Source organism: Ovis canadensis, chromosome 7 (assembly GCF_042477335.2).
Source record: "Ovis canadensis isolate MfBH-ARS-UI-01 breed Bighorn chromosome 7, ARS-UI_OviCan_v2, whole genome shotgun sequence".
NCBI classification, from domain to species: domain Eukaryota; kingdom Metazoa; phylum Chordata; class Mammalia; order Artiodactyla; family Bovidae; genus Ovis; species Ovis canadensis.
Window position 1 is genome coordinate 24566236 of NC_091251.1, and position 15072 is coordinate 24581307.

General features: G+C 44.7%; 1 protein-coding gene across 1 annotated transcript; it reads right to left on the reverse strand.

The window, feature by feature from the left end:
* Window positions 1-881: 881 nt before the first annotated feature.
* PDCD7 (programmed cell death 7) lies at window positions 882-11778 on the reverse strand. Its single transcript, XM_069597618.1, has 5 exons — window positions 10837-11778; window positions 8786-8924; window positions 4019-4255; window positions 3668-3755; window positions 882-2029 (listed from the first exon to the last, which is right to left on the reverse strand). The coding sequence occupies exons 1-5, from the start codon at window positions 11710-11712 to the stop codon at window positions 1906-1908; spliced, it is 1464 nt and encodes a 487-aa protein (XP_069453719.1). The 5' UTR covers window positions 11713-11778; the 3' UTR covers window positions 882-1905.
* Between the last annotated feature and the right edge of the window lie 3294 nt (window positions 11779-15072).

Genomic DNA, 15072 nt, shown 5'->3' on the forward strand with positions numbered 1-15072 from the left:
TTTCAATGTTGGAAATTTTCCACAATTAAAAAAAAAAGAAAAGAAGACCTGGGATAAAATTACAGAGATACTGTCCATATTGTTAGAAGTACAGTTCGTGAAAGACACTACTGTAAGTCTTCTTTCTGAACTCATGACGTACCAGTGGCTGCTGCCACCACCACGACACAGGGCAATAAACTAGGGAAAAGTTAACAAAACAAAAAACCAAGCAAATAACAAAAACAATGCTCACTTTATTAAAACTTCACAGAAGCCGAATGAGAGGAAAGGGAATTGTTTTTTCCACCCGAGATTGTGTCTTCTTTTCCTTGGGTTCTGCTGCCTGAGTTTTCCTGAGTCCCTGCTCCATACTCCCTAAGCCCATCAATGCAGGTATCTTCAAAGCAAGGCTCTCTGGAACCAAATATATATTGTACAATTCATCTTTTTTTCTACTTGTCCTACAGCTCACCAGAAAATGGTGGAGACTTATAACAAAAGGGCACACAGGCCTGTGGGGTTATGTGAGCCTGACCATGTCAGATTCTGAGGTTTATAAACTTAAACACACTTTGGAGGAGTGATGGCACTCACACCCTATCTGTTAACTCTGTAATGCATAATATAGAAACTTAACAGTGCAAATAAAACAGGGACAAATGTGTTAGTTAGTATCTTGTACCCAAGCGCTCCCAGTTATGAAATCACTTCCAAAGTTGAGGTGTCCTTTCCTGCTTATCCAGAGCTGGATTCCACATACAAAGTCTAGTGCTTGAGGTTTGCCTTCCTGGAGCAAATGCCTAGTTACTAAATGCGAACTTTACAGTGTGTGTGTCTCAGCAGTGAGAAAGAGTGTGCAGTGATTTCGGAGGCAACAAATTGAGGGCAAAGGCTCAAACTAAAAAAATAAAAATAATATTTATTTAGCTTTTTGGAAACAACACAATAAATGACAAAAAAGGAAAACCAAACAAAAAAACCTGACAATGTTATATGATTGGTCATCTCCAGGCACAACAGCATTTATTAATGAATATAAAAAACAAGTTTTATTATTTCAATCCACTTCCCCCTTGCCCCCCACTTCAACTACGTATATATTTTTGGAAGCTTGAGTTCCTAAGAAAATTCCACAATTTCCACTCTACTGGCTCCCACAGGGTGACTGAGTGAAGTTGATCAGGGTCGTAATTCCATAAGGAAATTAATTTTTATCGCTGGGGATTCTGAACATCCAGACCTTTAGGAACTTAAGAAGCAGGTGCTTTCATTAGGATCCTTCTAATATGGGGGACATGCAGCCAGCATCCATTAAAACACAATCCAGTTTGGATACAAGCACTCGGCAGGCTTTCCAAGTTCTCCACATACTAGCAGTGAGGCCACCAGCTTTTCTGGCAGCCTAGCCTCTCCAGCTGCACCAAAAGTAGAATTCACAAAACTGAAGATAAAGCCTTCCTTACTTTTCTTCCTGGAAGTTAGGAGGGTCTTTGGGTAAGAAAGGTAAGGAGATTTTGCATCAAGCTTACCTTAACAAGCAGTACTGGGGGAAGGACTGCTACCCAGAGCACACCTGTGTCGAGGATATGCGTGTATAGTGTACTTACCCATTACCACGCGAGAAAGGTACAAGTAAACTTGCAAGTCACTCTAGACGAAGCCCCTCAAAACAGAGGCAAATTCGGTGAACCAAGGCCAGTGCCTGTCATGATAACCTCAGTCCACCTGGGTCTTTTCTGGAAGAATCTTATTAATCTCCCGATTCAAGAGGCACCTCTGGATGAGACAGAGGACAGAAGGAAAATGCACCTTCTCGGTAGGGCAATGCCACATGGAGTTTGCTCTGTATCACAAGATGGCAGCATCACTGATACTTAGAGTTGAAAAGAGCCTTGGCTAGACGACACTCCTGTAACATCTTTACTAATGCAGCTTAACAGCGGTTGCCCAGATGTCGTTGCCGGGGAGCGGGGGAAGGACCCATCCTTGAGGAATGGAGCTGCCTTTGGGATGATCAGATGGCACCAGGTACTGATCCCAATCATGCCTTAATAAGAACATTGTAGAACAACTGTTTACTTCTGTCTTATTTTAAGCAAGATGCTAGCAACTAAGTATTCTATTTCAGGACTCTGCTCTCAAGTGACTTATATGAATCTACTAACGAACTTAATTTCTAGAAATTTATGCAAAAGACTACTTCTTAATGTACATACAAATGGGGGGAAAAAACTCCAAAGAACTTGTATTTTACGGATAACCAAAGAGTGAATATAGCGTCAATCGTCGATTCTGTATTTGCAAATTTGCCTACTCACTAAAATTTCTGTGTAACCTCCCAAATCGTGACTCGTGGTGCTTCCACGGTTACCTGCTGACACGCACAGCACAGTGAAAAGCCTGAGTCACCAAAGGGCATGTTCCCAACTGCAGTGGGACACGGTGACACTCTGCCTTCTTGTCTTCAGCTCCCCTAGTCTATTTAGTGCAACACTCTTCACATTTTTGTGCCTTTTATTGGCATTTTGTTGTATAAAACTGCTTCCAAGTGTAGTGCTGGAATGCTAAAGCTAGCATGAGGAGGCCATGATGTGCCTTATGGACAATATGTGTATGTTAGATAAACTACCTTCAGGCATCAGTTATATGTTAATGAGTTCAATGTTAATGGATCAAAAATATTAAATAAGGTGTCTTTTAAAAAAGAAAGGAAATTTATATACTGATTGGTTGATGGAATGTTATGGCCAGAGGCTCACAGGAATCTATTTTTCCTTTAGGAGCAGGAGTTCAACATTCTCTAACTCAGCATTTGCAGCTTTATAGAATATAGCTCCTATGAATAACAAGAATCAACTGTAATATATTTAAAGGCTAAAACTTGTATATTAGCCAGAAATACACTTTTCCAAGAACACTGCTGAACAGCATTGTTGGACCTTTGGAAGGATCCTCAAGGATCACTTGATTCGGCAGTTTTTCAAACTGGGCTTTGAAGACCCTTAGATCCAAGGAGATGCTCTGGGGAGTCTAGAAAGAACAAGGCGCTTCCAGTCACTAACAGATTTAAGCTGCCTGTGGAACCTATCCATCCATTCATTCTGTTATACAAACTGAGTTCTCAAAACACTGCATCTGGGAGGGTACTGCTGTTCACATTTGAAGGCCACAATCTAAGCCTCCATTTGCATCTTGCAGGTAAGGGAAGCGAGGCTCAGAGCTAAAAACTTTACCCAGCTCATTAGTAACTGCAGATAAAGGTGAGACTCCTTGTTCCTAGCTCTCTTGGGTTTGAACTCACAAGTCAGTCTGGGTCTTAAACAGTCTCCACAAGTAAGTAAGTACACAGGAAGGGTTTCTTTTCCTTGGCCTGTTTAGCCACAGAAGAGAATTAGGAAAAGGAAGTCAATGTTTTAAGTCAACATAACAGCTATAGCATGGGATAACACAGAGGGCAAGTCACAACCTGAGTTGCAGTGTCTTCACCTGTTAAAATAGGGACATGTACTTCTCAAGAGTTGATGAGGACTAAACAAGATGTAAGTGGCATCCTTCAAACTTGGAAACATTACATAAATTCATAAGAACTATATAAAAAAAAAAGGATATAGTAATAGACCCCAACAACATAAGCACTGCCTGTTGCTACCTAAGGGAAAGAAGACGTGGACGATGCCCCTCTCACCTTATCTGGATGAGTGCTGGCAGGGAGTGCTCAGCTTGGAGGTAATACTGCCGGAAAGGCTGCAAGAGATGGGCGAGCGGGAACTCATCTGAAAAAGAAAAGGCACCACGCCATGTCATGCTTAGCGTGCAGAGCATATTTCTCAAGGCAAACTGACTTAGTCTATGATTATACAATAAGATCAAATGTGTCTCACCTTCAGCCCTGATTTCCAGGATATAGTTCAGAATTCAAATCCTAAAGGTGTCACCTGTCATCTACCACCTCTTAGCTTAGGTGGAGATCATCCATGAACAAAAGAGCTGTCAATCTAGTATTTTTCTTTTCTCTACTGGCTACAGAGAAACTTACCTAGATCCCCAAATAACTTGGACTCGATTTCATGCTTCTGAAGTAAAAATTTCTCTTTTTCTTTCCTCTGTTTCTTTTCTAATTCTCTTTTCCTCTCTTCCTCTTGTTCTCCTTCTAACATAACTTGGAGGGCTCTCTCTTCAGCTTCATAGAGTTCAGAGCGCTTTTTAATGAGTTTTCTCAGTCGCTGAAGGTGATGCTCAAAAGTCTCATCTGCTGAGGCTGGAGGACAGACCCCTGGGCAACAAGATCCAAAAGGTGTTTAGATACAACCTCTTCTTATCCCCAAATCCATGTTCTAAGGAGCAGACTCAAAGCCCTACTTCCAGTATGAGTTTGGTTAGAGTTTACAAATTCCAACCAATCTTCGAGACTTAATTTGACCTTTCTGAGTCTTCAATTAATTTGACCCTACCCTGAGTTCCACTAACTCCTCTTTCTGTATCACACCACTTAACCTTTGATTTTGTTTATTTCTAATGTTTTTGACCCTTCAGCTGGACAGTTCCTTTATTAAAGGGAGGAACTTTTATTTCTTCATTGTAAAAACAGCACAGACACCTAGACCCAGTTAATAAATAATTCTCCCTCTGATTGAGTCTGAACTTCTGAGAGTGCACACTTGAGCAGTGAGAAAGAAATACACTTAGCCAACCGCAATAACCTCACAGGCTGCTAATGAGCACAGCACGGCCAACTATTTCATTTGCCCAGTTTTAGCACTGGAAATCCAGTGTCCTGGGGATGGCTGGTCACCCTGATTTGCAGGTCTGATTCTTTTCTCCCTCAACTACTGCAACTAAATGGCTGTGGAATTCACTCTATCTTCATCTCCAAGGTTAATGGTTCTTCAGATCATTTTGTTAGCATTTATTTGCTTGAACAAGTTTTCATCCACTCACTCCCACCTATGGAAACTCTACAACTCAAATCCATCTTCTACTAAGTTGATAATTATTTACCAAATACACACAAAATTCTTATGTACTGAGAAACTTAAACTGTCATTTTGTTGCTCGTAATGAGTTTATGGTTTTGTTTCATTTCTTGACCTAGATCAAGGATTGACAAACTTTTTCTATAAAGGGCCAGACACTGAATATTTTAGGCTTGTGGATCATACAATCTCTGCTACAAAAACTAAAATCTGCCAGTACAGCAAAAATATACAGCTAATCCATCAGCCCCAAAGTGCCTCCAGACCCATGAGAAGGTGAGGCCTGCTCCCATCTCAGTGTGCTGGGCCACACCAGCCACACTCACATTCCTCAGCCTTTCATGGATCACTTCTCACTACCCCGACACACTCTCTGAAATGGCACTTCCCACCAACCCTCTTCCAGACCCCCTGCACTGACATGATCTGGGTTAGATGAGATCCTTCCACTGTCTACCATTACTTCTCTAGTTCAGGCAGCTCCCAGATACCAATGCCTTCTCCCTTATTCCCCTTTATTTCCCTTGAGGCCACCCATGCCTGAGAGCCTCGCCCACTCTTCAGACCTTGGCATAATTAGAAAAAAGATTCCACCCCTGAGGTCTTAAATCCAATTATTCTCTTCTCTGGCTTTCTACCTGAGACTCCATTAGTTTCACTAAAACCTCCAATCTGGGAATTCCTTGGTGGTCCAGGGCTTAAGACTCTACACTTCCATTGCAGGGGACATGGGTTTAATCCCTGGTTGGGGAACTAAGATCCTACATGCCATGCAGTACAGCCAAAAAAAATTAAAAACAGACAAAACAAAACAAAACCCAAACTAACAAAAACACCCCTCCAGTCTATCAGATTTCTCCACACTGTGTGGTCACCCATAAAGCAAAACGCCAAGAGCTCTGTGCTCTGTGCTCACCTGCCAGATGCACGCCCGTGACTGTGTGACCTGGTGCCAGCGTGCACGCTCGTCAGCTCTGCCCACAACAGCACCTCTCTGCAGCCAGATTCCCATGCATCTCTGGTTGGCTCTCATTCGTTCCTCACAGCAAGTACTTCAAACCGGCAACTGCTCTCCTAAAGCCTTCCTTCTCTACTCTAAGCAACCCATCTAGCGTTTTCCCTAGACAAAAAGAGGCCATCGGGCAGGAAATTCCTTAACATTTTTTTCCCCTGACTTTGCTCATTCGCCTTACTACCCATCCTTGCCCTCCTCATGTTCATTCCAGTGGAAAATGGCTCCTTCCCCACTGAAGTGAATGCCTCCATCCGGGCTCTGAGTCTCCCTGCTTCCTATAGGACCTCAAGCCATCAACTATCCCTCCTGCTTCCCTTCACAGGCAAACTTAGTAAGCTGGACTCACTGTTTGCTTTTCTGATTTCCTATTTCCTCTTTGATCTTGTCTAGTCTGTCTTCTACTCACACCACCCCACTGAAATGCACCCCCCACAGGTCATAATGATCTGTTAGGGATGGTCCTTAATCTTCATATTACTTGATGGTGACTGCAATAATAATAGGAAGAAACACTGAAACACTGGCCAGGATGGTTTTAAACACTTTATGTATGTTTACTAATTTAATCATTGCAACACCCCAAGGATAGGTACTATCACTATTTCCTTCGTACAGGTGAGGAAAAATCAAGGCACAGAGAAGTTCAAGTAACCTACCCATTATTACACAATCTCTTTCAGCATTTGCAACTTTCCAGAAGAAAGGGAGTCTACATGGGGACATGCCAAGTCACTTCAGCTGTGTCTGACTCTCTGTGACCCTATGGACTGTAGCCCACCAGGCTCCTCTGTCCAAGGGATTCTCCAGGCAAGGATATTGGAGTGAATTGCCATACCCTCCTCCAGAGAGTCTTCCTGACCCAGGGATCGAACCTGTGTCTCTTACACCTCCTGCATTGGCAGGCAGATTCTTTACCACTAGTACCACCTGGGAAGCCCCAGGAGGTCTACACTTTCCTCCTATCTCTCTTGATCTCTTTTGTAGTCTCCTCCTTACCCAGCTTGATTTTGACATTTCCTAGGATTTTGTGGTTTTGACCCTCATCTCATACCATACAATCTCCTTAAGGTCACTCCAATTTATGGCTACATGCTGATAAACTCTTATCCAGAATGCCCCAAGGGCACCTCAAACTCAACAGGTCCTAAACCAAACTCATCAGCCCTGAGCCTTTTCCTGCTCCTGTTTTCCTGGTCAATTAGAACGGTACCATCATTCATTTAAGAGATCAAGCTAGAACCTGAAAGCCATTTTTTCCTTCAGCTCCCACATGAGCTCCCCAAGTTATTTACTCACGTGTATACACATACTTCACACACACTACTCACATCTCTTAAATCCATATACTTTTCTCCAGCTCACCATCTGACCCTTATTTCACACTCCCATATTATCCATGCCCAGACAACAGTAGCGTATCAGTCTCTCTTTTCTCCTCCCTCCTAGAAGTCCCAAACCTTCCTCTACTTTGCCAGCACTAATCTTCGTCATCATTTCACTCTCTGCTAAAAGTCCTTCAGTGGTTCCACTCAGATTTAAGCACAGGTGAGATATCTAGCCCTAGTCCATAAGACTCTTTGCAACTTGTCCCTGCTTACATAACCAGCTTCGTTTTCTCAGTACATAATTGGAGAAGCACATGCCTTAAAGAGAGAAGTTAGAAAGTTGCACTTCTTTTTTCAAAGTATCCAACAAAACCAGTTACTAGACGCTAACTTGTTTTATACTCAAGGCAATTAATTCCAAAGAGTCTGCTTATTTTAGATCATAATTTCTCCTAAAATTTCTCCCTTCTTTTGGAAAGTGAGGAAGGCTAATAGTGAGAAATTATGCTGGTGAATTCACTTGATGAAAATTTACTGAACATACCTCATGGAAGACATGAAGTAGGGGAATAATGCAAAGCCCTTGGGTAGATGCAAACTCCACTCTGACTCTTGAATGGGGTCATCTGATTCTGAGACCTGAATCTGAATCAGCCAGTGAATCTTTTGCTACTGTGGTACTTGCTAATTTGTGCACTCTCAAATATCCCTGGTGAATGACAATGGCCTACTAAATAAGGCAGCATGTTGTCCCAGCCAGGTGCAAATGAAAAGGAGCAGCAGGTCACCTCAGCCCAGAGCAGGGAAGGATGGATGATGCTACGTCTGTATTTACCTCTGAAGGATAGTGAGAGCTTAAATGGGAAAGATGGAACTGAGGGCCCTTCAGACAAGCAGACTGGCAAGAGCCAAGATCCAGGCAGGCAAACGGAAAGCAAACTGGGGAACTTCTAGAAAACCAATGCTCCCTCTAGAGTCCAGAGGAGACTACTGAGGTTTTCTAAGTCCCAAAGGGACTTGCAGGTGAGTCAGGGACACCCATGCAATCTGCAGGGCACTCCCTGCCCCGTCTAACCGTTCATACGTTTTCAAATCAGGTTTGAAATGTATTTGAAGGAGCATGGTAAGGTTTCGACACCTTTTGAAGCACCAAGTAAAGACAGAGTAGCTTTCACCTTGGTATATGGGCAAAGTTGACCAGCCATGCCAACCTCACTCAGAAAAGTGGGGCCAGGAATGCCTGGGGTGGGAATGATGAGTCAAGAGGAACATACGGCAGTGAGTTTCCACATCCTTTTCAATTTTGGATACCCAGGGCTAAACATCTGAGGCTTCCTGCTTCAAAAGTTCTGAGGTACTGTTGATAAGCTTAGGTTACCCTAGTGGGTGAAAATAATGAAGTATCAAGTGTCAAACGCTTTCGGGGGGGGGGGGGGGCGGGGGGGGCGTGCCAGGATAAAGAAAAAGAAGAAACGCAAAGCCGTGCTTACCTTTCCTTGCCGCAGCCTCTTTCCTAAGCTTCCTCAATTTCTCCAAGGCCCGGAGAATATCCACCATCCTTTTGGTGTCTGCTTGTTTTTTCCTCACTTCAGATAAGACACCATCAGCAGCAGCTTTAAGTTCCTGCTCCTGAAGGAGAAAGAGAAAGAGAAGCCATGAGACCTAGTAGGGAACCTAAAGAGGAACAACCTTACAACAGAGAAAAGCTGCCTGGGCTTGAGATTTCAGAGGCTCGGGCGGTCCCAGGGTTAAGAAAGACTCCACTGGATCGACATCCCAGTTTCTTGGGCCGAGCACAGCTCCCCTCTACACTGCTCCAGCCCAGGGATTATCTTCTCTGCAGCGTCCACGTGGGCCCTTGTCTTTGTTTCTTCCTCAGAGCTTCTCAAGCGTGGTTCAAGGAACATCTGCATCCAACTTACCTTGTCAAGCTGGGGCTCAGTCGTTGAAAATGCAGACTCCTAGAGGCAAAGATTCAGACTAGCAGGGAGGATAAGGAATGGAGTTGGAAAGGCCCAGACTCCACAGGGTTCTCAGTGACTCCTAAGCACAGCCTGTGCCCCATTGCTCTAAAGTCTTTGATAGGACAGCCTTTCCAATATGTGAAAACCCACCCTTACTCATCTTAAATTGGTTCACATGTATACTAAATAACCCTGGTTCCTCAAGTCACTCCTCACAGGACTCCCTCTCTAGTATCCTTGCAGTGGGTGGGAAGGAGGATCCTTTTGACTAAAGCTCTCTTTCCCATCTGTCAAATAAACACTATAATTTCACCATTACAGATAAACCATGCTGTTTCACTCTTTTGTTCCTGAACTGTACATGTTGCTTTCACTTAGCTTAAACATTTCCTACAAGACTCAGCTGATATGACACTGGATCATCTGGGACGCCTTCCCTGATACTTCCCCCCAACCTCCAGCTGAAATCCTAACACACACCATGCTATACAGACACGATCCCCCATAGTCCTCTAAGCCCTCAAGGATAAGCTCTATGTCCTATTCATCTCTACCTCCAGCACCGAGTAGTGGGCCAGCCCCAGTAGGTCCTCATTAAATGTCGGTTGAACTGGCTCAAATTCCCTTAGATTAAGGCACTGCCTGTCCTTTAAAGCACTGATATGTTCCTGGAGGTGTGAAGACAAAGCTTGCCATCAATACACTTCACAGGGGAGGTGGATCAGACTCAGGGCTGTGGCAGATAGGAGAAGGCAGGAAATACTAGCTGGCTGTGGAGAGCAGAAGGAAAGGGGAAGTCCCTTGAGGAACTCTAAGGAGGATGCCTTAATTATAATATCTGACCAATTTCCAGTTTCACCCTTGCCCTCTACTTAAGAACTTGAGATCGGTAAGCTTTGGAGAAACTGCCCCCTAAACCAGTTGTGTGACTGTTGGCAAGTTAATCTCTCTATGCCTCAATTACCTAATCTGCAAAATTAGGGTAATACTGCCTACCTCTCAGGGTTGTTACAAGATCTGGCATTTGCAAGAAAGGACTGTAGGCAGCATAGTGTCTAGTATATAGTAAGTGCTCAAAAATACCATTGTTGAACTTGAGAATACAGTCGAACTTGTAAACAAAGGAATCTGGGGAAATCATCACTATTGGCCCATCGCCAATCAGGGTATATATGTTCCTGGAGAAACGGCCCAAAGTTCTTTTTATTTTGTATTCTTAAAATCACCTAGAGTAATACAAGACGCAAGGCCCAGACGCTTGTTCGTCTTGAGTGTTACTAAGTGAACAGAAGGATGGAGGAAGAAACAGATCTGTCATCCCCGTAAGATCATTGCATAATCCTATACTTGGTATTCATGAGCCTTTGCAGCGCACCTAGAGCATTCGTATTGTGTACACTATACACCATCAACACGCAACCAAAATGAAGATATGTGGTAGGAAAGGCAAACTATCCTTTTATTTCACGGATGAGGAAAAAGTGGCTTAAAGCTGGGAAATGACAGTGCAAAGCCTCACGCCCCTTCAGGTGTCAAACACCGCTATCCCGGCCCCCGCGAGGGTCCGCTGCTCTTACCCGCTTCTTCTCCTCTACCTCCTGCACGCACTGGACCCTCCAGCGGTCAATCTCCTGCTCGCGCTCTGCTGCCCGCGCGGCCTCTGCCTCCCGCTCGGCCTCGCGTTCCCGGACCCTCTCGCGAAGCCGCAGCCGGCGGCGCCGGACCCTCTCCAGCCTGCGCCGCGCCTCGCCCACGTAGGCGGCCTGGGTCAGCAGCTCTAGTCGCTCGGCCAGTTCGGCGCGCAGTGGTTGCGCCTGCGCATGCAGCTGCGCCCAGGCCGCGCCGTCGGCCTCGGCCTCGTGCAGGGCCTGGCCCAAGTCGCGCAGCCGCCGTAACAGGCGCAGGGCCCCCCGCAACCGGGCGCGCACCTCGCCCAGGCTGGGCCCGGCGGGCGCGCGCGGGGGCACCGAGCCGCCGGCCCGCCGCGGGATTCCGAACACCGCCTCTAGCCACTGCCGGTCGCGCAGGCGCTGCAAGGCCGCGTCCCCGAGCGCGTCGGATGGCGGCTGTGCCTCAGGCCAGCGCGGGCTCCAGGGCGGCCCCGGGCCTGGAGGCGGCGGCCGCGGGCGCTCACCGGCGTCGTTCCCTAGGAAGGGGCGGCACTGGGGCGGCGGCGGAGGCAGCGGCGGTGGCGGCACCGGGTAGAAGGAGCCGCCGCCGCCACCTCCACCGCCCCCGCGGGAGACTTCCACGGGGGCCCGGGGCTGCAGAGCCAGCGGAGGCTGGAGGAAGGGGGCGGAGGCCCCCGGAAAGGAGCCAGGCCGCTGGGGAAGAGGCGGCGGGAAGGCCGGGGAAGGTAGTGGCGGTGGCGGACAGCCGAAGGGAGCGGGAGGCGGCGGCTGCGGGGGCGGCGGGCCGGGGCGACCCGGGGTGAAGAAAGGTGGCAGAGCCATGGCCACCACAGAGGGATTCTGAGAAGTGACAGGAATCTGAGTGGTTCCCGGAGAAAGTGTCTTCCGGGAGGAAGTGACGCATACCACGCGCGGCACCAGTGTGACGCTGAGGCCCAAGGACCTCGGCGCAAGGCTGGCGGAGGCTTTTCATTCAAGCCTTCAAAACCACCGTCCTTACTGAGCATTCTAGGTGCGGAGTTAGCAGCTTTGCAGTGAGATTAACAGATACAGTTCCTCTCCTTGTAGAACTACCTATTTAATCAAGTAATCATTCAATCAAATGCAAAAGTGCGGCCGTGGATGTGGAGGAAAAGAAGGCAAGAACTTATAGGAAATTTTGATTTAAAGAGGTTGGGGAAGGTCGTCCTAAGGATCTGAGACTTCATCTGAGGTCAGAAGGGTAATTATGAGTTAAATAGTGGAAATCGGAGAGAAAATGAGAGGTACGGATGGGAACAGTGTTTACAAAAGCCCTCTAGTGGATTACAGGAGTAGGTTTGGTGTGGGAACTGAAAAGAATGCCAGTGTTGATGGACCACAGAAAGCCTGAAGGAAACCTAGCGATCCTGGGAGGCGGACTAGATCATAGGATCCAGGATCTGATATTTTAAGAACAGTGGAAAACCACTGGAGGGTGTTAAGCAGGAGGGGCAGGGAAGCCCATATGAATTGTAGATTCGTATGTTGTAATATATAGTACAGCAAAATCCTGTGTACTCTACCCAGTTTCTTCCAGTGATAACATCTTGTAGAACTGTATCACAGTATCACAACCGGAATGCTGATATTGATGGTCAAGATACAGAACATTTCCATACTTCCAGGAGCCCTCATTTGCCCTTTTATAGCTACACCCACTTCCCTTGGCAACTACTAATCCTCCATTTCTGTAACTTTCTTTCCTTTTGAGAATGTTGTATAAATGGAATCATACAGTACATAACCTTTTTACTGTTTTCGCTTAGCATAATCCTTTAGAGATACATCCAAGTTCTTGTATCCATGTTCCTTTTTATTGCAATAAAGTTGTGCAAATAGAAAGTTGTGGGTAAAATGAAACCATACTTTGTGTAGTCAGTTACCTACTGAAGGATATTTGAGTTGTTTCCATTTGGAGACTACCACAAATAAGGCAACTATAAACATATACTGCTATCATATCTCTGGAATAAATGCCTAGGAATGTAATTGCAGGGTCATAAGCCAGTTACGTGTTTTGTTTTTAAAGAAACTGCCACATTGTTTTCCAGAGTAGCTGTACCAGTTTACATTCCCACTAGCAATGTATGAGTCATCCAGTTTCTCTGCACTCTCATCAGCATTTTGTGTAGTTACTATTTTTTTTATTTTATACAACCTGATATGTAGATACTTCATTGTGGTTTTAATTTCCACTCCTTTAATGGCTAGTTTATGTCAAATATCTTTTCATATGCTCATTTGCCATCTGTATACCCTCTTCATTGAAATGTCTGGTCATGTCTTTTGCCCATTTCCTAATTGGATTTTTTACTGTTGAAATTTGAGAATTCTTTATATATTCTAGATACTATTCCTTTATATGTGGCTTGCAAATATTGTTTCCCCAGTTTATAGCTTGTCCTTTCATCCTAACATGTTTGTTTTGTTTTTTCAGAGCAAATATTCTTAATTTTAATGAAGTCCAACTTACCCATTTTTCCTCTTAGATTTTTGGAATCAAGTCTAAGAACTCTTAGCCCTAGATCCTGCAAACTTCTCTCTTGTGCTTTTTCTAAAAGTTCTCTAGGTTTACATTTAAGTCTGATCCATTTTAGGTTGATTTTTGTGTCAGGTATCAAAACTTAGTGTGAGGCCCCTCACCCTACCTCTGCTCCAGTATCACATGATTAGAATTTCACAGTTGTAAAGTGATGGATGATCCCTTGGGTAAGACTCCAGCTCTATACCATGAGAAGAACCAATATGAATCTGACTTCACTTCCCAAGGGACCTCTAATATTTCTCAGAAACTTTGTAATGTAACATTCTACACATTTACTTGTATCTTATGTATTCAGTAATATGTAATATTGTACATAATATTTGAAGTCTTCATTTTTCATCTTAAAATTTATTAGGTAAGGTATGGATATACCTTTATATTTTCTAGATGGATGTTGTTGTTCAGTTGCTAAGCCGTGTCTGACTCTGCAATCCCACAGAGTGTAGCAGGCCAGGCTCCTCTTTCCTCCACTTCGAGAGTTAGCTCAGATTCATGCCCTTGAGTCTGTGATGCTAACTCATCCTTTGCCACCAATGGTAACTCAGTTGTCAATACCATTTATTGAAATCTTCTTTTCTTTCCTTTTTATAGAAATCTTCTTTTTCTAATTTGAAATATCATCTTTTTCAACACTAAATAAGTGTTAGTCGCTCAGTCGTGCCCAACTCTTTGCAACCCCATGGACTGCAGCCCACCAGGCTCCTCTGTCCATGAGATTTTCCAGGCAAGGATACTGAAGCGGGTTGCCATTTCCTTCTCCAGGGGATCTTCCCAACTAGGAATTGAACCCAGGTCTCCTGCACTGCAGGCAGATTCCTTACCAACTGAGCTACAAGGGAAGCCCTTTCAACACTAAATCCCCATATATATTTAGGACTTATTTCTGTACTTTTACCTGCTTTTCCATTGGTCTCTCAGTTCATGCACTGGTAGACTTAGGTATTTAAAGGTTTATAATATTTTTAAAATAGAAGGTGCAATCCTTCCTCATTCTTCTTTCATTTGTTGGTTAGGTCAAGAGGCTTCAGAATCAGTCTGCCTGGGGTTCATCCTGGCTGTTACTTAGTAGTTGTGTGACCTTGGTAAAGCTATCTAACTACTCTGGGCTCAAGTTTCTTCACCTAGAAGGGCTGATAAGAGTAGTACTTCACAGGTTGTTGTGTTAAACGCACAGAGTGACACAGAGTAAGCACTATGTGCATTATCGTTTTACTTGTTTACCATTCTTGCTTATTTTTCCATATGAACTTTAGAATCCATTTGCCTAATTGCATTTAAAAACTTACTGGCATTTTATTAGAATATTAAATTTGTAAATTAGCATAGAGATGACAGACACCCTTTTCATGTTGCGTTTTCCCACTGAAGAACATGGGATCCCACTTTTCATTGGTGGTGCCTTAGTCACCAAGTCGCGTCCGACTCTTGTGACCCCATGGACTATAGCCCACCAGGCTCCTCTCTCCATGGGATTTTCCAGGCAAGAGTACTGGAGTAGGTTGCCATTTCCTTCTCCACTTTTCATTAGATTTGCAAAAATACCTACCCATCCACTCTTCCTCTTACATTGCTATCATCTGAGTCCAATCCATCATCAAATAATAGCCCCAAATGAC

What these genes read in the sequence shown, in the direction of transcription:
- PDCD7 (XM_069597618.1), bottom strand. Translation starts at nt 11,712, where the DNA reads ATGGCTCTGCCACCTTTCTTCACCCCGGGTCGCCCCGGCCCGCCGCCC. An exon ending in AGGTAGAGGAGAAGAAGCGG is followed by an intron (nt 8,925 to 10,836) that starts GTAAGAGCAGCG and finishes TTTCTCCTTCAG; the next exon opens with GAGCAGGAACTTAAAGCTGC. An exon ending in AGAGGCTGCGGCAAGGAAAG is followed by an intron (nt 4,256 to 8,785) that starts GTAAGCACGGCT and finishes CTTGTTGCCCAG; the next exon opens with GGGTCTGTCCTCCAGCCTCA.